This window comes from Limulus polyphemus, unplaced genomic scaffold (genome assembly GCF_000517525.1).
Source record: "Limulus polyphemus unplaced genomic scaffold, Limulus_polyphemus-2.1.2 Scaffold2276, whole genome shotgun sequence".
Taxonomy (NCBI): Eukaryota; Metazoa; Arthropoda; class Merostomata; order Xiphosura; family Limulidae; genus Limulus; species Limulus polyphemus.
The window spans coordinates 114259-136312 of record NW_013667886.1 but is presented as its reverse complement, the minus strand read 5'-3'; the positions used below and the strand labels follow the sequence as shown (position 1 = coordinate 136312).

General features: G+C 37.4%; 1 protein-coding gene across 5 annotated transcripts in view; it reads left to right on the top strand.

The window, feature by feature from the left end:
- The window catches only part of LOC106466493, a 76652-nt gene that overhangs the window by 36214 nt on the left and 18384 nt on the right, over positions 1–22054 (top strand). For 3 of the 5 annotated variants that reach the window (XM_013926783.2, XM_022394517.1, XM_022394514.1), the window contains 4 exons: positions 4427–5027; positions 6759–7652; positions 19058–19127; positions 19783–19904. In XM_013926783.2, coding sequence (XP_013782237.2) covers positions 4427–5027; positions 6759–7327 — 1170 coding nt within the window. In that variant the 3' untranslated portion in view covers positions 7328–7652; positions 19058–19127; positions 19783–19904. The remainder of the gene's footprint in view (positions 1–4426; positions 5028–6758; positions 7653–19057; positions 19128–19782; positions 19905–22054) is intronic. The other 2 variants (XM_022394515.1, XM_022394516.1) reach the window with 2 other exon arrangements.

Here is a 22054-nt window from a genome sequence, read left to right as displayed (position 1 = left end):
TAGTTACAAAAGAACAATGGTCAAAGTTATAACAAGTAATGCAAAGGCTACTTCAGATAGAAAAGAATCATTATGTTTACATACTGAAACTAATAACAATCTTTATTAAACATTCCAAATTTAATATAATTTTCAAAATTGATAATGATGAATGATATCATGTGCAGTAAAAATGTTATTTGTAGTTTAATAATGGCTGGAGACGGCTTGAATGGGTAATGAAGAAAAACTTTAATACAACAGCAAATGTACAACGTTTCGACAAGGTTTTGTTATCATCAGGTACAAGTAATTTACACTGACACGGATATATATATACAGATTGAACAAAGAAGTCACATGACCGGAACTGTTGTGAAACTTAGAAGAGGTATCTAGGCACCCTGGGGTGTTGGTTTAGAGTAGGGTTGTTTTGTTCAATTAAGATGGATTCCTTGATTTTTCGTTTGTTTATGTTGGGTTCTTTGTTTAAAATGACTGTGTTTTTAATAGATATACTATGGTTTTTTGAGCTGCAATGGTGAAAAACATGGGACGGTTTTTTATTGTGTTCTGTCAATCTGGTTTCCAAGTTTCTTCCTGTTTCTCCTATGTAGAATTAAAGTTTTTCTTCATTACCCATTCAAGTCGTCTCCAGCCATTATTAGTCTCAAAGTGGGTTCCTCGTCATCGAATTTGAATTCACCACTTCTATTGCAAGAGATAAAATGTATTGTCCCCAAGGTTTGTGCTTCTCCATTTCACTCTGCACACAAGGTTCTTTTGCTTTTGGGAACTCTGTATCCCCTTGTACCACTTATTAATTTTGACTGTACACACTGATGCTTGTTCCAGTGGAAGTTGCAGGACAGGTGGAACTTTTCTTGAAATCCATTGTTCTCAATGTTGCACCTTCCTTCTCCTCTTTTTGAAGTTTTGTCTTGGCAGCTCAATGTGCCAACATTTTGGTGGGCATCTCCTTGCTGCCCTTAACCAGATCTCTATCTCTTCATCAATGCTTCTCTGTCAGGCTGGGGGGAGCATCTCTGAATGACTACATACCTTTGAGCATTCACTTCACTTCTATGTCCTTGCCCTTCTTGTTGTACATTGGACTTTCTCCAACTCTCAACACCGTACTTCCCTTCTTCAGGTCTCCAGTTCCTCATCCTTTGGCCTTGTCAGCTGATGCTTTCAGCCAGGACTTGTCTCAGCTTTTTCTGTATGCTTATCCTCCTTCTTGTATCCTCCCTCATGTTCTCAACACTCTTTGTCAGGACCTGTTGGTAGTGCCTCTTTGGCCAGCACAGTGATTTCCTCTGCATCTGGACTCCCTCTTCCTCTGCCTCATTCCTACTTTTTTGCTCCTACAACAACTCTTAACTCTTCCAGGGGTGTTGTCATTTTCTTTTCTAATTTAGGATTTGTCCAGTCCTATAACTAAGGGGCTGGACTGTCCAATTGTGTGACCTTTTTCTTGTCCCATTCCTTTCATCTTTCAACTCTATCTATCTAACAATTAAAGTGTCAGGTTTTCTTACCTTGATCTATCTGTTTCTTTGTTACTCTACCATTACCCGCCTTTCGTTGTTTTTTTCACATGATTCAACCATATATTGTCAGTTCCCCCTATTACTGGTTTTGAAGCAGCTTTATCTCCTATCTTTCATCTTTCCCATTGCTGTCTGGGTTTTCTTCTTCCATCCTCTCCACTTTGTTTTGATCCTTCATTCTTCACCAATCCTCTTGTTCTACTCCCATGCCTGACTGGGACTTTAATGTGGTTTTACATGCTCTTCTTTGGGTTCTATATGCGCCATTGAATTCTTGTTCATTAATCCGTCTTTCTCTGCAAACATATTTTCTTCATTTTCTCAACTATGGTTATTGTCATTTGCATATATATGCCATCATTGTTTCCTAAACTCTTTTTTACTGTACTTACTTCCTTCTCTATCTGGACCAGACCTTTCTTCCTCACACTTCGGCTGCTCAGGAGGGTAAATGTTCTTTCACATTTCATACCATCATGTTCTTCAACTGTCTTACTCTTTTTACTTCTCATTTTCACCAACCCTTGGATGAGATCCTTTAGGCTGGTGTGTGGATAGACCGTCATCCATCCATTCATCTCTCTTTATCTTTGTTGTCTGGCTGTTTTGTCTCCTGCAGGACATCATCTCCCTCCAGTCACTGTTCTTACATGCAGTCTTTGAGAAGGATAAATAAATATTTCTTTTTCAGTACCCTTTTGATCTTTATTGGATCCTACCATGTGGCTAGTGTTGGCTTCCAGGGTATGCTTATTTTCCAAAATCCCCATTGGGCCAGGGGTAATGAAAAGCACCCAACACTTTCACCCTGGCTTTACCAGTGTCCAATGTTGATGTTGGGTGTTCTTCAAGACCATTAGAGGTATTCACACTACTCAGTTGCCCAGACCATACCATTCCATGGACTATCATGGAAAAAGCAGGCACCAAGGAAGTGTCTTCCCACTTCTATATCTTACTTATTCTGACTTTTAAAAATAAGGTTTTGCAGTCACCCCATGCACTGTCTCTAGTGAGAAATTTCTGGTAGGCATCCAATGGGGATCCAGGCACTTCTCCTTGTCTCCCTAGAATTCTCCCCCCCTCTTCTTCATTCAAGTGGAGCATGGGAGAAGTTCCTTGTTGCTGGGGTGGTGGACCTTGGAGAGTTCCTTACCACTGTACACAGCACTGGTGGGAAGTAGGGTTGTGGTGGCACCTTCCATATTGTGTAACTTGCCCCTCAAACAGCTGGTGTGTCCTTCTACTGCAGTGAGAGTCTGTTCAGTTGAGGTGAGCACACACCGTATAATCTGATTGTGCCCTAACCACACTACAATTCATGGCTCACAAATCACCTGTGTGCAGGTACTCAGTTGATCTTGATCTAATTCCACCCATCTATGTGACACTTGGAGCTCTTTTGCCTTTCCCTCTGTTTCCTTCTAAACAAAGAGTATACCCTGTTCGAGACAAGATGCAGTCTCTCATGGGTTTGCCCGTATGGAGCTCCTGCCACTAGGTGTCACACTCCATAGGTTTTCCCTTCAGGTACTTTCTGAATGGAGCTAATCTAGGTTTAATTTTTGCACCAGCCCCTTCACCACTTCAATGTGTGAATCTAACTATTCTGTGTGGAGGTGAGGTATTATCTTAGAAGTTTTCCTTACCTTCCCACTCGTCATCCCCACTTCCTGTGCATTTTCTTCTTGCTTTATCTAAAAATGAAGTTATTTCATGCACAAGTGCTTAGGAGAGTTACTGAGCAAGGAGTTTGTGTTGCCCTTCTACTGGTGGAGGGTTATCATTGCACGATGATGTCATTATGCAGTAGAGCAGTTCACATTAAACATATGATTTCTAGGTGGAAGTTAGCTTATAGGCAGACATGAGGTGTAAAGCTATTCTGTGTGTAGAGTTAAGAATTTATCAGAAATTGTTAACCTTCAGGGATGCAGTAGCAGTTATATTACCTAAATGTTTCATTGAAATTTACATATTAAAGAATAAATAGATGTGTGTTCAATTGTTTTAAAAATGTAAGATATTTATAAACTATGTTCTCAATAGTAATAATTTACTTGTGTATAATTTTGTAGCTGAAACTCGTATTTCTGACTTCTCAACTTGCCATTCATGCTTTCTCCTTTTTCACACTTTTCTTTCCTTTATAATATTGGTAACACTGACATCTTTGTCACTTCTTGCATTCTCAACATTACAGAAAAATTACAACAACAGATCATCAAGTTAATAAAGAGGATAATGATATATTAATTTTAAAAAAGTACCAGCTTACAAGATCCATTGCAAAAATATTATTATTACTAAAATTAGTATATTAAAATAAGACAATTTTACTTTGGAAAGGAACATGTATTTCATAAAGTAACCCAAACAATTACTTTCTTGTTCATTAAACTAAAACTAGGTTCAAGTTTCAATTAATATTCAGCCTCATGTAGAACTTATCCTCAGAGATACATACATAAATTTTTAAGAATGTTGACATAAGTAAAATAAACGTTTTGTTTCAGTATCAGTATTTACTTTGTTAGGACTTGTAAATCAAAGTTAAACTCATGGAATTGCTGGAACCTGTTTATAAATTTAAAGTTTAATGATATATACTACTTATGTCCCTGTGTAAAGTATTATAATAATATTTTGATATATATGATATTATAATAATATTTTGACTAATTAGGACAATATTTTGCTTTTTAACAATCCTGAGGTACATCTTGGAACTAATGAAAATCTGTACACTAGCAGATACAAGCACTGTCTTGAATCAGCTTGATCAGGCCCATTGAATTCTCAAAATGAACAACATTTTACTTCACTTAGATATTTCTTTTTACAAAATCTTGAAGTCAATGCTGCTGAATGAGATTATCTCTTTAAATTTTCAGTCAGATATAGTAGGTGTTCACCAGATGCCACCACTTAAGCACCAGGAATCTTCCCACTTTAGAATCTCCAACATGTTACCTGAGCCAGACTACTTCAACCTACTGTGTGGACCCTCAGAGGAGTCAAATCAATGTTTGTCTACATTTACTGATATACAACCTGAGAACAAACAGATCAGTACAGTTACAGATGAGACTAGAGAACCAATTTTTAATATCTTCCAACATCACAATTACACTTACCACAGTTGGAAGAACTTGACTGACTGTGGGTCTTGTAATTTGTCATTAATATTAACTTCTGGTCAAAGCAAGCTACCTACATCTAAATCATTTAGTGTTGTATCCAATAAGGATTTTCCAGATATTGAAGTAGACGAATATGTTGATGTTGTTACAGTAGATGATGATAACAGAAGTGAGCACTTGGCTGAACTCATAAATGAAAACTATTCTGCAGCCCGCTGTATCCCAATCACAGAAGTTTGGCTCAGCAAACATTCACTTCATTGGAATACTTTCAAAAGCATATCTGTCCAAGTTGAACAGAATAGTTCAGAAAGTTACAAAAGTATTGAAATGTCTAAAAACTACAAATCAGGTATGTAGTAGGAAATAAAGTAGTTAAATCATTATTTAAAACTGAGCATATGGGTAATGTTGTATAGTATAACATAATGTTTTGGGACAACAAGGAACCTATTGGTCCATTTCGGCTGTTCCATCCTCTAAACTAAATTAAAATAATTAAAAAAAACTTAAAGCCAGCCCTTATTATTCATATACTTATCAAGCTTTTCTTAAACTCACTTAAATTTACTGCCTCTACATCTGAAGGCAACCCATTCCAAAGGCCAAGCATCCTGTTAGAAAAATGAAACTGTCTTAGCTGAAGATGACTCCTACCTTGGAAAAATTTATATTTGTGTCCCCTAGTCCTACTATTCTCACTGTTAAATGTGAAAAAAAAGAATATGCATCAACACTATCAATTCCCTTTACAATCTTATACACCTCAATCAGATCCCCCCTAACTCTTCTTTTTTCAAGAAAAACAATTTGAGAGATTTCAGTCTCTCCTCATATGACAATCACTCCATCTCAGGCACAATTCTAGTAACCCTTCTCTGAACTCTTTCTAACAATTCAATATTTCTGTTGATACAACCTAAAATCCTATTTGCCCTACCACTAGCAACAGCACACTGCTTGGATGACTTTAGAGACTAACTGACTATTACATCAAGATCACTTTCCTTCATAACACTGTTAAGGCTATTTCCATCCAAATTATACTTGTAATTCAAATTATGATAACTCACAAGTATTATCTTGCATTTATTATAATTAAAACCCATCAGCCATTTATTTGCCCAACTCACTAACTGATCTAAATCCTTTTGTAAATCAGCAGCATCCTCTTCACAACTAGCAACACCCAAGACCTTAATATCATTTATTGACTATTCCTTCTTCTATGTCATTGATGTAAATCAAAAAGAGCAAAGTTTCTAAGACTGAGCCCTGAGGTACCCCACTTGTGACATTAATCCAATTTGACTGAACTCCATTTGTAACAAACCTCTGCTTTCTTCCATCTAGCCACTCTTCTATCCAATTTGCTAACTTATTCCCCCAAACCTATAGAGATAACTTTTTTTTTTACAAGCCTTTTATGTGGCACCTTGTCAAATGCATTCTGAAACCATTATGATTACTTTCACTCAAAAATATGCATATCTTATAGTTGGTTATTGGCAAATGAAGTGGAATAGACAGAATAACTTACTATTACTGTGGGGTAACCTAAGGCTTGTAGCAAATAATTTTATTCTATAAAAATATAATAAGCTACTAATATAAGACTACTTATTTATAATATGTATGTATGTATTATATAATCCTACTTTTTTTCCAAGCCACGAACTAAAGAAACATTTCATGAATTTCTTCAAGTTATTTTACCATCAGTGCAAAGCAGGTGTTAAAGAAAAGGCCTTTGCCTGACTAAAATGCCATATTTTTTTACCATGTAGGAATTGTATATAAACATATTTCTTTATGTAATTGGAACTTGTTTTAAACATCTAGTTAAGTATAAAATGTGCTGATCGAGCTAGCCAACAAGGCTTGGGGAAGAGGAATAGATTATACTCAAGGCCTTCCAACACCTTGTTTAATTTCAAAATAATTATTTAAAGTATAGTGTGGAATGCATAAAAAAAGTCCGGGTAATGGAATTTTAAGTTACTGGTTACTTAAACAATGATGTATTTTATAATTCTGTATTTTCATTACATTATGGTGCTGAATTTTCATGTTTCTCATACAGATTCATCAGCCTCGATTCTAATTGATACAATGAACTCATCAGCATTGAACAAGAATATTACCACACACACTATACCACAAGTTGCTACTTCAAAGGAGACATCAATCAAAGGTTCTTCATCAAGTTGGCCTCAGCCAAAATCTTTGTTATCTACTGTAATAGAAATTGGAGGTTCATGTTATGAAAGCCAGCCTTCCATAAACTACTTGAACACTGTAAATCGAGATTTTGGGTGCTTTCCTCAAAATAGTCTTTCAAAAATTCCAGACTATTTAATTCAGTTTTCTATTTCTAAACCCTATAGCCAGTCTCTTGCAAATCTTTGTTCCAAAACTTCAGTACAGACTTTCCACCAAAGATCTGTTAAAGGAAATGAAGATGATCTTACACTGCAAGTTGAAACAACTGAGCTATATGACAAAATACCTAGATACCTAAAAGATGTGTTAAAAAAACATTCTTCCATAAGTACCTGTCGGAAAACAAGTGGGACTTCACTGTTGAAGCGTGAGTATATGAAGGAAGGACCACAAGGGAAGAAAGTAAAAGACATTGTGCAGCTTACATGAGAGAAAGTTCCAAGTGTAGAAAGAAATCAGTTGCTTATAATTCAGTTTTTAAATCAACATCATGGTCTAGTGGGAAATGCAATATAAGGGATTCTAGTTCTTCTTCAAAGTTAGAAACTAATTTTAAATCATCTGGTTCTTCAACTACCAAAATTAGCAGATTAATGAGTTGCAATTGGTGTCATAATAGCAGAAAAAAATGTCACTCTTCATCTTGTGATAGATCCAAAATGGTTTATTTATCAAGACCTCACTCTCAAAATCAAGCTGACTCCAGGAATTATGGAAGGTCTAGATTTCATTCTCAATGTAACTATCAAATTAGGTATGTTTTATTCAGGAAAACTAAAGTTAATGAAAATCATGCACTTGGCAAAACAAGAAATCAACAGCACCTTATAAAGTTTAAGTTTTTGGTTATATAAGCAACCACAAGTGTGGCATTTATTTGTAACCGAGATGTAATATGATTGGATCTTATCATGGTGGTTTGTTTGCAACAGGTTTTAAAAGACTGTGGATTATGTAGTTCACTTGAGACACTTGAAAACTTTTCTTGAGATATTGTTTTAGTCTTTTATGTATCCTTACCTCACTAATTGTTACACTAATAACCTCACTGATAAATGTATGTGGTTCTTGAGCCAGTGAATAGGTTTGTGTTCTTAGTTTTTAAAACAAAAAAGTCATATTTGGGGGTTTGATTATAAATATTTTATAAATGGTTACTTAGTTATATACATTCAACATGAAGAACCATCTTATTTCCTATCAAGAATTTGTTGTAAGCAAATTAAAAATAAAAGAGCTCAATACAAATAGTAAATTTTGCCTAAAATTTTATGTACCTAAAGGATTTGTTGAATGTTAAAATAGCTTCAAAAACTTTGTTACTACCTGAATAGTATCTTGTTTTGACTTTAAATAACCAACAAGTTAAAATTTATGTTAGGCAAGATTTTCCAGGGAAGAAGGGACCATTTTGTACTTCAATGCCAATCCTGTGCACTCTTTTATAAGAAAAGTAAAAATAAAATCCATATTTTTCAGGAAATTATTGATTCCCCTGTTACATCTTATAAGGTGCTAGCCTCCACTGTTGCTGATGGCAACTCATTCCATTACCTAATCACCCTATTAGAAAAATAAAATGTATTATCTGGAACCTAGCTTGTCTTTTCCAAATCTTAAACTTCTGTCCTCTCTCCTACTGCCTTTAGAATATATCACAAAAAATACAGAGGGCCCTGTCTTATAGTCGTCAGTAAAATCAATATTTTTACTAAGTCTATCCTTTCTGTATACAATAATCCAAGTGAAGCCTAGCTAGTGATATTTTGTATATAGAGACAATTACTTCATTTGACATGTAATTCAGTGTATTTATAAACACATCCTTAAATGCTATTATCTTTAGTACTGTAGTAACAAAACTGCTTTGATAACTTGAGTGACTGATCTACCGTTATGCCAAGATCCTTTCCTTCAGTCGTTCTGTTGAAAGGATTCTTGTATGTAGAAAACGTGTGATCCAAAGTATGATAACCCAAAATAACATTGAACTTAATAAATTACTATGATTAATAATTGAGTCATTTGCTAATGATTTGTCCATGTTAACATTTGGTCCAGGTCATTCTATAGTACCTCAACATTCTCAGTAGCTATAGAAATATTTAAGTGTTCAATTTCATCTGCAAAATTTACTGATTATGACCTATCATTGTCATTAATTTAAATAAATAAAATCAAAGGACCATGCACTGACCTATGAAGCACACCCTAGTAATAGTGGTGCAGTTTGACAGGGCTCCTTTATAAAGAACTTTTTGCTTTACCTCACCCAAACAGCCCCTAATCTAATTCACTTATCCTTTCCCAACCCCCCACTAGTGTGATTTTATCAATTTTTGTGAGGCACCTTATCAAAAGCCATTTGAAAATCTAAGTGCTCTAAGTTCACATCCTTTTCATCATCCAAATAACAATAATGTTTTCAAAAATATTAACAGATTAGTAAGGCAAGATTTACCTCTAGTGAATCCATGTTGATTTTCTTTTCTGATATCATATTTTCACTTAATGATTTTGCAAAGTTTCTTTTAACTGTTTATAGACTGACCCTGTATTGGAGAAGGAATGTTAGCTATAATTTTAAATTTACAATGAGTTACTACATAAATCTGGCAAGCTATTAGTAAAATGTATAATTCCGATAGGGTACTCTCCATCTGCTAACAAGATTAGCTTTTCTCGTTTTGTGCTACCATCTCTATGCAGACTTTTTTAGAAACGCATGTCACAAGCCTTCATCATCCCTCTGTTGGAATCCAAAGTTCCATCACATCTCTCATGCAAATCATCATTAGGACAGCACTACTATCACATGACGCATGTGTCTCCCTCTATGCACCACTACTGAACTATCATTTCTTAGTTGGCAGCTGTCGAGTTCAGATATTCTTTCTTACATTGTTCAGTTACCTTGAAGTTGCTTATTTTTTATATTTTTCAAAACTTTATTTACTACACTTCACAGTTGTGAAGTTAATATTTTAATTAAAGCATTCCTTCCTCATGTTTGCCATTTTATTCTGCTTATGAATTCAGATCCTTTACCAGCATCTGATGTCATATTTTCACCTACACGGGTGACCATTGGGGGATATATCATCGCTCGTATGCCAGGAGATTGAGTGGTATATGAGCCAACCTCTCTCACCTACTTCTGCCCCACTTCCTCCTGAGCCTTTCGAGCTGGGCCAAGCTGATGACGATTTTGATCATTTGTTTCCCCCCTCCCCACCCAGAGTTTGCCCGCACCTTCCCTTTAATAACCTTTCACACTTTATCTCTCAGGTATAGAATGTTTTGTCTCTTACACCTGTTTCCTATGACCCTAGACCTTCCATGCTACATGAAACAACTTCCCAACCTTATTTATTCTTTCCCCTGTTCCCCGATATTAGGGTTCATGCGGACCGATTTGCCTCTCAATTGGGGAAGGTGCTAGTATGCTTCGTCCCCCATGGACTTCAGATCAGTCCGCCCTTGCTTATCATAGGGCAGACTTTCCCTTTCTTGACCAACAGTTGTTTGGGTCAGTTCTACCTGTTTGGGGAAGAACACTGATTACCCTGTCCAAGTTACCCAAGCCCAATTTTTCTTTAACACCCATTTCAGTCAGGCCCAACCTTCTTCTCTCTAGCTCCATTCCATGGAATGGGCCATTTAGAAAGCCCTGTTTGTTTCCTCAATTACAGCTTGTGAGGTTCCATTTCTTTTGGGGATGTTGTCCTCCATGACCCCTCTCATACCCCTGGGCAGGGCCAATATGCGGTTTTTTCAATGGGTCCTTTACAATCAATGGAACCTCACCTGGGATCCCTTGGATACTTCTATATATCCCTTCCCTCATCCCTTATAGATGATCTCCATTAGTGGTTGAACATGACACCACTTCCTCCTCCACAGCCACATTTACATCTATTCACAGATGTATCACTTTCAGGGCAGGGGTGCCTGGGGGGATCACCAGTAGGTTTTGGGTTGTTAGTCTGTGGGGGAGGGTTCTCTTCACATCAGTGTTCTTGAACTCCTGGCTGTTCTTTGGGCTTTGGATCATTTTCTTTCTCTTGCCAGCCACTGACTGGTTATGATCAACTCAACAATTCTATCATGGTGGCTTATATCAATCACCAAGATAGCACCAGGTCCAGATCTCTGGGTTTTCACACTATGAGTTTTCTTTATTGGGCCCATACACATCAAAATCGTTTGATGGCGTGTCATGTACCAGGTGCATTCAATCTCGTAGCTGATTGTCTTTTCTGACTGGATTGTGTTTATTCCATGTGGTGTTCCCTGCACCCTGCCGTTTTTTGGTGGCTCTGTCTGCATCTGGGAACACCCCATATCGATGCCTTTGTCACCACCCTCAATCACAAGTTACTTCAGATTTGTTTCCCGGTTCTCCATCCTCAAACCTTGGCTGTTGATGCCTTTGGCCAGGATTGGTCTCATCTATTTCTTTATGTTTATCTTCCCATCCATTTACTTCATTGGGTAGTCTCCCTCATCCATGCCATTCCATGCACGGTCCTTCTGATTGCTTCTTACTGGCCCACTGAACCTTGGTTCACTTGCTTGCTCCAACTGCAGGTTGTCCTTCCTCTTCCCTTCCAACCCAACCTGCTGTATCAATCTCAGTCACCGGTACTCCATCCTGCTCTATCCATTCTCCATCTTCATGCCTAGCTTTTTTCAGGTTCTTGTAGAGGAGTTCCAGTTTCTCTTACACAGTAGCTTCACATATAGCCCATTCCATTCACCTTTCTTCTTTGGTCATCTATCAATACAAGTGGAGCATTTATCACTCCTGGGCATTGACTCAGGGTTTCCAGGCTTCTCAACCTGTATCTCCGAGTTTCTCACATGGCTCTTTGAGAGGAGTTCTTCCATCTCTTTCATTTTGGGGTTTCAGGCTGCATTTTTTCCATTTCTGAAGGGTCTTTGCTTCCCCTGTCCTTTCCATGTTGATCCACTATTTCTGGCTCCAAAAGCCACCAAGGTGTCCGTTGGTCCTGGACTGGGACATTAACGTGGTCCTTCATGCCCTCACTTTACTACCATTCAAATGTGTTCCCTGTTTCACCTTTCTTTGAAGGCACATTTTCTCCTCCTCCTGGCATGCAGGTATCGTAGGTCAGATATTTTTGCCCTCTTCATTACCAGGACCTTGTATTACTCCTTCTACCTTATCCTTTATCTGGATTGTGCTTTCCTTCCTAAGAACTCTGTGGGTTGAGAAGGTCAGTCCTCCTTTTCTTCTATCTACCTATCCTCTATATCTCATCTGTACCCTCGTCCTAATTAGGATAGACTTCTCTGTCCTGTCTATGCCCTCTGTTTTTATATTGCTCACCTGGCTTACTTCTCGGGTCTTCGTTCCTGCCTTTTTTTATCCCTAGGAAACCTTCCTTTTTCTGTGATCTTTCCCTGGTTACCCTAACCAATTTGGTTTGATGTTTGATCCATTTGGCCTATTCCTCCATGTCTCCTTCCCAGCATGATCTCTTTCACATTTCTCACGTCAAATCTGTCACTTTACCTTCTTTTTTGCCTCTCGTCTTTGTCAGCTATTGGAGGAGATTCTATGATCGGGCATGTGGACGAATCCCACACATTCATCTCCCATTACCTACACCACATCACTGTTTCTGCTTCCTCAGGGTATCACCTGTGGGGGAAGGGGAGGGTGACCCATCATTAAATTTATCTGTGATTATTTGCCAAGAGATTGATCATTACATGGGTCAACTGCCTTCTCCTGAACTTGCCCCACTTCCTCAAGAACAAGCCGAACCTGTTTGGTCTGATGAAGATTTTGATAGCTTTTTTTCCACTATCATATTTTGCCATGTCTTCCTATGCCCCACCTATGAAATCAGCTAGGCCTAATACTGTGTTTTTAGACATGATTTCTCAGGTATGTGATGTCTTATCCCTTTCCCCAATTTCATATGATCCTCGTCCTCCTTTGTTGCTTGATAGTTCCCACCTTCCCCAGATATTAGGGTTCATGCTGAGCATTTTGCTTCCCAATTGGTTGATGGTGCCAGCATGCCTCACCTCCACAGGTTATGGATCACTTTGCTTTGGCATACCATCAAGCTGACTGTCCATTTCTATATTCTCAACAGTTGGGGTCTATTTTGCCAATTTGGGGGAACTCCCTTATTTTTGGCAGCGTTTAACCCATGCCCAGTTTTCACACCTTCATCTTACCATTACTTCACTTCTACCATATTTATTTATGTATTCGTCTACCATACATCACCTTTCTGAGGCTATGCACTGAAATCCTTAAGGGTTTTTGAGGAACAACCTCTCCCTTATTGGCTCATTTGGTGTCCTCGGCTCTTGTCTTACACATGTGGTCTCTCTGTTGTTGGGATCTTCTTGGTCATGATGCAGCATTGTTCCAGCTTCATTTGCTGCCCACTTATTTCAGGCAATTATGTATAGCATCTTGTCTTTGGTGGTATGTATTCAACCATCTTCTTGACACTTTGGAATCCCTGTGTCAACACTCTACCCTTTCTTCTTTGGTAGCTCGTTTGTTGCAGTCAGAACCATGACAAGCTCCTATTCCCATTTACCATACTAGTTCTTCTCAACCCTTACCTGTTCTTTCTTCCAGGGGTTCCTTATCTCATTGTTTTCTTTGACATAGATTGGCACAACGGTAACAGTTCCATTGACTGCCGAATAGATTCCAATCTGGTGGGAGCTCGATTGTGTGAATTTCTTCACCTTTGGTGATCTTTCATCACAGATCAGTAGGTTATTTGGGTTCTATCAAACAGAATTGTCTTATAATTCGTTTCCCCACATCTTTTGTCACAGGTTCCCATTTCCCTCCCTCTGCCTCCGGATCCCATTACAAGCCAGTATCTGTCAGAGGTGGCTCAAGACCTTCTGTCACAACAGGCCAAGGAACCTGTGAATCATCATTCTCCTGGTTTTTTATTCCAGCTTGTCATAAATTTGTCCTGCCTCAATCATTTTCTCAATCTCCCCATTTTACCATGGAATCGTTTTTCACCATCAGGTGGGCTTTTTTTCCAGGTTTATGGATGACCAAGATGGACTTCTTGAAAGCTTACTTACATATCCCGATAGCTTGGCAGTCGCAACCATATCTTCAGTTTGTCCATCGAGGGGTGAGTTATCAGTTTTGCACACTACCCTTTGGACTTGCTTCAGCTCCATATGCTTTTTGTTGGGTGGTTTGAGCTTTTGCTCTTAGTGCAATTCCATTATTATATGGATGTCTGGCTGCTGTTTGCTCATTCCAAACAGGAGTCTGCCCATCATACTCCTCAGCTGTTCTGGAAGGTGGCTTGAGTGGGCTGGTTAATCAAATTGGAGAAGTCTTTCCTTCAATCTATCCAATATCTGATCCGTTTGGGTGTTTTTTTCAACACCCATCTCAATCAGGCCTAACCTTTTCTTCTTCAACTTCATTTGATGGAGCTTTCAGTTCACCACGTTCTTACTGCTCCCACTATTACAACTCACAAGGTTCTATCGCTTTTGGGGATGTGATCTTTCATTACTGCACTCATCCCCTTAGGTCATGCTTGTATGTGAGCTCTTCAGTGGGCTCTTCATGACCAGTGGAATCTTGCATAGGATCTTTTGCAGGCTCTTATTACCCTTCCTCCTGCCATAGTCAACAATCTGCATTGATGGATGGACAGGACTCACACATCAGCCAAAAAGTACTTATATTTTTATCCTCCCATTCAACTTCTTCACCAGATGATTTTGATCATCCATATCACTCCTTGTCTAGTCCTTCTGATTGTTCCTTACTGGCTGGCTCAGCCATGGTTTCTTCAACTTATCTAGCTACAACTTACCCCTCTGCTACCTCTTCCTCTGTCTTCTTCCCTTGGTCATCTGTGCTTCATCCCGCCCTTCCTGTCCTCCATCTTTATGCTTGGTTTTTTTTTCAGTCCTTGATGAGGAACTCAGGCTTGTCCCAACATGTAGCTTTGTTCCTAGCCTGTTCCATTTGCCCTTCTTCCATGGAAATTTATCATAAATGGAACATTTTCTGCCATTGGTCTCTGGGCCTGGGGTTTTCAGCTGGTCAGCCCACTGTTCCTTATATTGCTGAGTTTCTTATTTGATTTTCCGGTTATCGAGCGGCTTTGTCCCACACCTTTCATTTTTCCTCATATCATTGAGTATTTACCTCTCCTACACTCTCCCTGTTGATACGTTCCTTCTGGATTCCTTCTTCTTTGTGAGAGATTGCTCTTCCGAACTGGGATGTTAACAGGGTCATTGCCTCACTTTGCCTTTTTTCGAACCACTTTCCCTATGTTCCTTGTTTCACCTCTTCCTTTCTTCCTTAAGACTTATTTCCTTTTCCTCTTAACCTGTAGACATCAGCAGTCTGATTTATTTGCCATCAATGTTTCATGTACTCTTTATCATCCTACATATCTTTTCCTTTATCCAGATTGTTCTTTCCTCCCCAAAACCTGAGTGCCTAGGGAGGGTAACTGATTTCCCACCTTTATCCTCAGCTTATTCTGGATAGACTTCTATATCCTATATGTGCTCTTCAATCTTATATTACCCACATGGCTTCCATCTGTGGTGCTAGTTCGTGCTTCTTTATCCCTTGGCAATCATCCTCTATTTTGTGATCTTTTTCCTTCTACCCTCACCAGTTGGGTTCAGCTTATGAATCGATTGACTGATTCCTCTTTCATCATCCTCCCGTATTTTGTTCCAGGTGTCTTCTCATCAAATTCAATGCCTTGTCTTTTCTCTGGCACCTCTTTTTCATCCTCTGCTGGATGAACTTCTACAATCGGGCATGTGGACTACTACTAATACATTCATTTTTCACTATTTGCATAGGATCACAGTTTCTTCCTCTTCGGGCTATCATCTTCTGCCTGTAGCCATTCTTCGTACTTCCGTGTGAATTTGATTGGGTAAGTTATTTTTTATTCTTCATTAATTTTTTTTCAGGGACCTTATTTCCCATTTCATGGTAATTACCCATTGTTTGGAACCCACTCTGTGGCGAGTGGTGCCTGACCAGGTATTCTTTAACCTCTAAAATCTGCACTGTTCAGCCATTTCAATATGCTTATTATATTCCATGGCCACTTAATGCCCACTGTTGAGATGGGGTGTTCCACAAAATTGCTTGAAGGTTATCTTTGCGATGTATTTGCTTCATAAATATGAGTAGGGCGGTGGTGTTCTGCTGGTGTAGATGACATGATATCCTCCACTATAAAGCATACAAAAGCAAAAGGAGTGAGATGTCAAACTGCAGTTCACCCCTTAGATTGGGATCCTTCATCCTACCCTCATGTGGATGTTGATTTCCAGTGACCAGATTGTGGATTTAAAGTAGAACCAATCACCATAAGTTCTCACACATGAATTATAGATATATATCTTCCTCCCTCAATTATATTCCATCTGTGTCGTGGGTCACGATGGAGGTACTTGGGATTGTTATGATTCTTTCCCTTCAGTTCTCTCTCGATGTATTTTATTCCGAGAATCTTATTGTGCATGAGGTTGGTTCCGGTCAGTTTCACTGTTGAGGAAGTTGATTTCTCTATCGTAGACATTTTTTCGATACCATATGTCAGGTTCGCAGATCGATATATCGTTTTCTATTCTTAACATGTGCCTTGTTCTGGAGTCAGGGGGTTTTGAGATCCCCTCCAGTCTCTTAAACTTGAGGTGAAGATGGTATGATCCTCATCCTACCGCCACATAGATGTTGGTTCCCAGCTGCATGGATTTTGGATGTAATTGACTTGCTGAGTGCCACTCTAGCCACTCTACACCTGGGGGAACTTCTATTGCTCCTGTGTTTTTCCACTCATATATGCTACACCTTTCTCCGATGGGTGAAGAATATAGGTGTTTCCTTAGGATGCTTCTTTTCTTCCCTCGCACCAGTCCCTCCACCTGTTCAACTTGGGATTCTAGCTATATATGTGAGAGGAGGTAACATACCATATTGGAAGTTATAATTTTCCTATACTGAAAATGTATTTTGGATAGGTACTTACATCCTCTCACATTCCAAACCCTTCTTCCCTATTGAAAAACCAGTGCTTCCATTTTCTGCTAAAACTCGAAATGATAGTCTGGTAGAACTGAATAGAGGGAGTTACAAGCGTAACGAGAGTGTGTGGCACTCGCATTCATGGAGGGTTGTTGCATGATAATTCGCATGAGAGACACATTGGAATGAGTCATTTCCAATGGAGGGGAGGCAGAAGGCTTGTGGCATGTGGGAAAACAATTTTTTTGCATATAGATGGCAGCACTGAATGAGAATAGCTATTTATGTAGAAGAGGTAAGTACCTATAGGAAAATTATAATATCTGTCCTGTGTAACTTTTTATCTCATTATTCCATTTCACGTATCATAATTATTGTATCATGGCCTCAAAAACAGCTTTTTGAAAATTAGGAACTAAGATTTGATTTTTCATTATCTCAATAAGTAGCAAAACATCAAACCAAATTATGCAACAAACACTCTTCCTCAAATGTTTCCCTACTTCATCTCTTGTAACCACATTGTTCTTATTGATGAATCATAATTCTAAAATAGTATCCTTTCTTGCTGTTGCTTATAACTTTGTGTGGAGAAAACCAAGCTGAATTACTCTAAGATATCTCTCTCCCTCACTACATGACTCCATACAGTCTCTGTCAGTGTGTCTAAAATAAAAGTATCCAAATATTATTGTATTAGTATGCTTATTAATGAAAGCCCTAACATCATTATACAACTTCTCATTGACATTGTCTGTTTGATTTGGTGGCTTATAAAAATTTTCCATTAAAAGAATTTCTGTCCTTGAAGCCTGTGATTGTAACCCATATAGATTAAACCTATTGGCACTACTTTTTATATCTTCAGTTTCAACAGGTGTAGCTCATCTCTTATGTAGCCACTCCACACAATTTTAGAAAGTCTATCACATTAAGAAATTTATAACCTGAAATTTCAAGATAATATTCCTCTTATCATTGTTGTCCAAATTTAACCAAGTTTCAGTTATTCTCATTATTTCAGTCTTTTGTTTCAACTTGATCCCTGAATTAATTTATTTTGTTCCTAGTACTCATAATATTTGAATAATAGCATCTAAGTGTATTCTTGAACTTACTGTGTTTATCAGAAACAAAACTGTCAACAAGCGTTATAATGTTCTTTACTTTAGCACCTGGCAAGCAGATTCTAGTCTTAGACTTTCTATGCTCCAGACTACACATAACTTTATCAGTATTGTTAATGAGACATTCCTCCCCACTATGTAAACCTTTATATTATCCTTTTTCCTCATTGCAAGCAGTTAAAGGTTTATATCTGCTAGAAATTGGTACCTGAATATTAACGGAACTTTTATCTACAGTTAAAACATTTTTTAAATGTGCACTTTTGTAAACCCAACACTCATTTTCATCCTCCCCTAAAAGTGGCTATTTCCAGTCTTGCTTCTTTGACTTCTGTTCTTAATCTTTTATTTTCCTCCTTTAATAGAACAATCTTTTGACAACCATCTCTTAACTACAAGGAAAAATCCACCTTTGTTATCTGTAATATGTTATAATAATTAAAAAAGTTACATATTTTATTAATCCTTTCCCTTTTGGGGTATACTTGGTGCATGTAAATCTATTAAAGCCCTAGCATGTTGTAAGAAACTAAATATTAAAATATTTGGAAACTTAATTCAAGAAACAAAAGACATTGATTTTTTTTTACAGTCAATATTAGAAAAAAAAAACACTGAAAAAGAAAGCAAAATGTTGTACCTGTATTTGAAGAAAAGGTACACTAAAATTTCAGATGGAATGTATAAGTTGAATTTTTGGAAGACATTTAAAATTTTGGTAAAACAAGAAGAGGCTATCATGAAGAATAAAAAACATAATAAAGAAAAGGAATATTTATTGAAGTATGGTTTCTATTCTGTATTTTATTTCTAAAGTTTACTATTATAGAATGACTTTTACATAGGTTTACAGACTCCACAAATATGTTTAGGGAATATTTCCCCCATCTTTAAAAAAACTCCTGATATCCATATTTGATAAACAAATTTAATAGAAAAAAAAAGGCTGAGTAAAAGTCATAATGTTATCTATTTATTTTAAAGTAGGTCACCACTAAGCAACAGAAGCAAAACAGGTCTCCAGAGGAAAAGATTGAAGAAGGTTTTAGAAGTTGTAAGTCAATTATTTTAAAAAACCTAATATTTTAAAACTAATGTAATTTTTAAAAGAATGACTTTTACTACCGTGAGGTTTTATTTGAATTCTAGGTATATTAATAATTAGATCCTTACAATTAAATTAATAGAAACTGCAGTAAATGTTTATATTACAAAAATAAAGAATTACTTTGATTTACAAATCTTCATTTCTAATACCTTCCCAAAATATGTTTGTAGTTTCAGTTGTACTTTTATATTGTAGTTTGAAATTAAACATTGCTTTTTGTGTGTTTAATACTATTAAAATTAAACTGGTTCAACAAAATCTCATTCTTCACTCTTATTAAGTGAAACATGAGTAATGCAGTGTATCAAAGTTTGTGAGGATAGAACAAAAAATGCTGCATGGTTATTACCAGTAAACTTTGAAACTAATCTTGGCCACAGACTCTAGTATCTTGGTTTAAAAGTATAACTTGTCTAATCTTTTTTTATTTTCCTACTTTTCTGTGTGGCAGCTGAAAGAAAAGATTTTTATATAGTGAATAGTGATAAAAGTATTTATAATATGTTTAAAAAAATCTGCATTTAATGTTAATAATCACTATGCATTTAGTTTTTTCTTTCAAAAAAAGTTAAGTAACAGGTTTTTTATTAAATAAAAATAGAAAAAGTGTCAAACTATCTACGTTGGAAAAATTCCAGACAACACTACTCGCACTGATCTCCGTAAGAGGTTCACTAAGTTTGGTCATATCAAGGAGGTGAGCGTGCACCTTAGAGACCATGGGTAAGCATAATATCTTTTGATTGACACAGTGTAATTTATACAAGGAGAATAGCAGTGTAGTGTAAAAGTAATCATTCAAAAACTATGGTCATTTCATGGCTGACTACATACAGCTGGACTCAGGAGCAGCCAATTCAACATATGATTCTGAACCCGGACATTCCAGCCCTGGATACTATCAAGTATCTGGATGGCAACGGGAGGACTAAAATACAGTCGTATACAATTTGTCAACCAATGCGACTCTGTGGAAAATTGGGTGATATATTAGGCCGAGTTTGAGGCTCAGAAGAGGACTGGAACCAAAGGTCTAACTGCTTCAGCAGATGATCTGCACTTCTTTCGTGCTTAAGCCTAATCTGCAGTGGTAATGTAGATTGAGAGAACATCCTCATGAACAAATTTATTGAGGGACTTCTTGGCAAAGCCATGAAGCACCACCTGAGTGCGAAGGACATATTAACCTTGACAAAGGCATTTTCCATAGGTATGAAGTAGTAACTTCAGGCCATTTGTTAGAGAGAGAAAAAAAGTCAGCAGTGATAAGTGTAGTCACTGTAGTGGCTATATCTTTAAAAAGCTAACTTACTCAGGTACCTCCACCACATAGAGCTAGAACTGTACTGAGTTAACCACACATACCAGCACTGTGATCCAGTCATGCTGGTTTCCATTGAATAGGCAGGTCTCTCTAAGTCATGGGTACATGCCACAGACAAGGCTGATGATGCCACCTGCTGGACATAATCTAGAATGGAAGGAGCAGAGCATCTGCTTTGTTTTTGGACTGTGGAGCACTAGCAAATGAACTGCCTTCACTTTGCTGAGCAGCAAAGATGGCACTGCTATCCATTCCATCTGATGGCTTAGCAGATACCAGCCAAGTAACAGTGCCAGTACTTTTCTGAGTAGCAAAGTAGGTAAAATTATAAGTATCATCCAATGGCCCAGCAGTTTCAGCACAACTAGCAGCAGTAGTGGGTGCTGCAGCAAATGCTACAGAAAACTAATGGAGCCCAAGTCAGGATGAGCCACCAACTTGGAGAGCACTGGAAACTGCTTGCACCAGAAGGTTTTGTGATAAACCCAACTACCACAGATGTGGGTAGAACAAGGTGATATAGGCGGCAGGCTACAAGAATAAAAGGTTGAATTCCTGCTTAACACAGAAGCAGCAGCTAGAAAACTGGTAGAACTCATGATACATCAAGCCTTCCAAATGAAACAATCACTCCATTCAGTGGATACTGACTTCATTATTGTGAATGGCAAAAGACTGCAAGAGAGGTAGGCTTCTATCTCTGTCTAGGAAATGTTGCTCAACAAATGAAGGTAGTTTTCTCAGACCTCTGATCTGGTATTGACATCCTTGGGATAAACAGTCATTGAAAATTATTTGTCAGTTTTGCCTGTGCAATGGGTGAACTGATGTTCTATGGATGAGTCATAAGATATCAGCCATATCGAGTCCAGAAATAGTGAACTGCATGAGTGTATATATAATGGAAGTAATAACAGTACCTCCACATAACACAATTGGTGTTTCATGGCTTATTTTGGACATGTTAGTGCATAGGTACCATACATGGTTATAGAAGCCACACAAGAAGTACACTGTGTCTGTTCAGAAAGCAGGCAGCATTAGCTTCTACAGTCATCTGTCTAAAAATGGATGAATTCCAGTATTGTTTTGTAATTTTGAGTGATCACCAGTCAAATGATGGAATGTTTATATATGTGGTAATTAACTCTCACAACATGGGCTTGGTTGAGTTGACCAACCATGTAACCTCTTTATACTTGATTAAAGTCTTTATAGATTTTATACTACTAACTTTAATATAGTATGTATATCTTCACAAAATGTGGCACTCTTTCAGTAAACAGTCTTTCACATACAAAAAATCATATTTTTTAGTGAAATATTTTTAATAAATTGAAAAATATTTGTCCATGAATATATCAAGTATTTGTTTTGAATAGTCCATGTGCAAAGTGATTTTCATGTTAAGATTAAAAACAGATTTTTTCATCTCAAAAATCTCAAATTTTGTTTGTGTAATCTTTAAAAATTTCTAAATACATTTCAGATGTTTGCTTTCAGTAAATATATTTTATCTGTTATTTTCTCTACCCTAACTCTATACAAG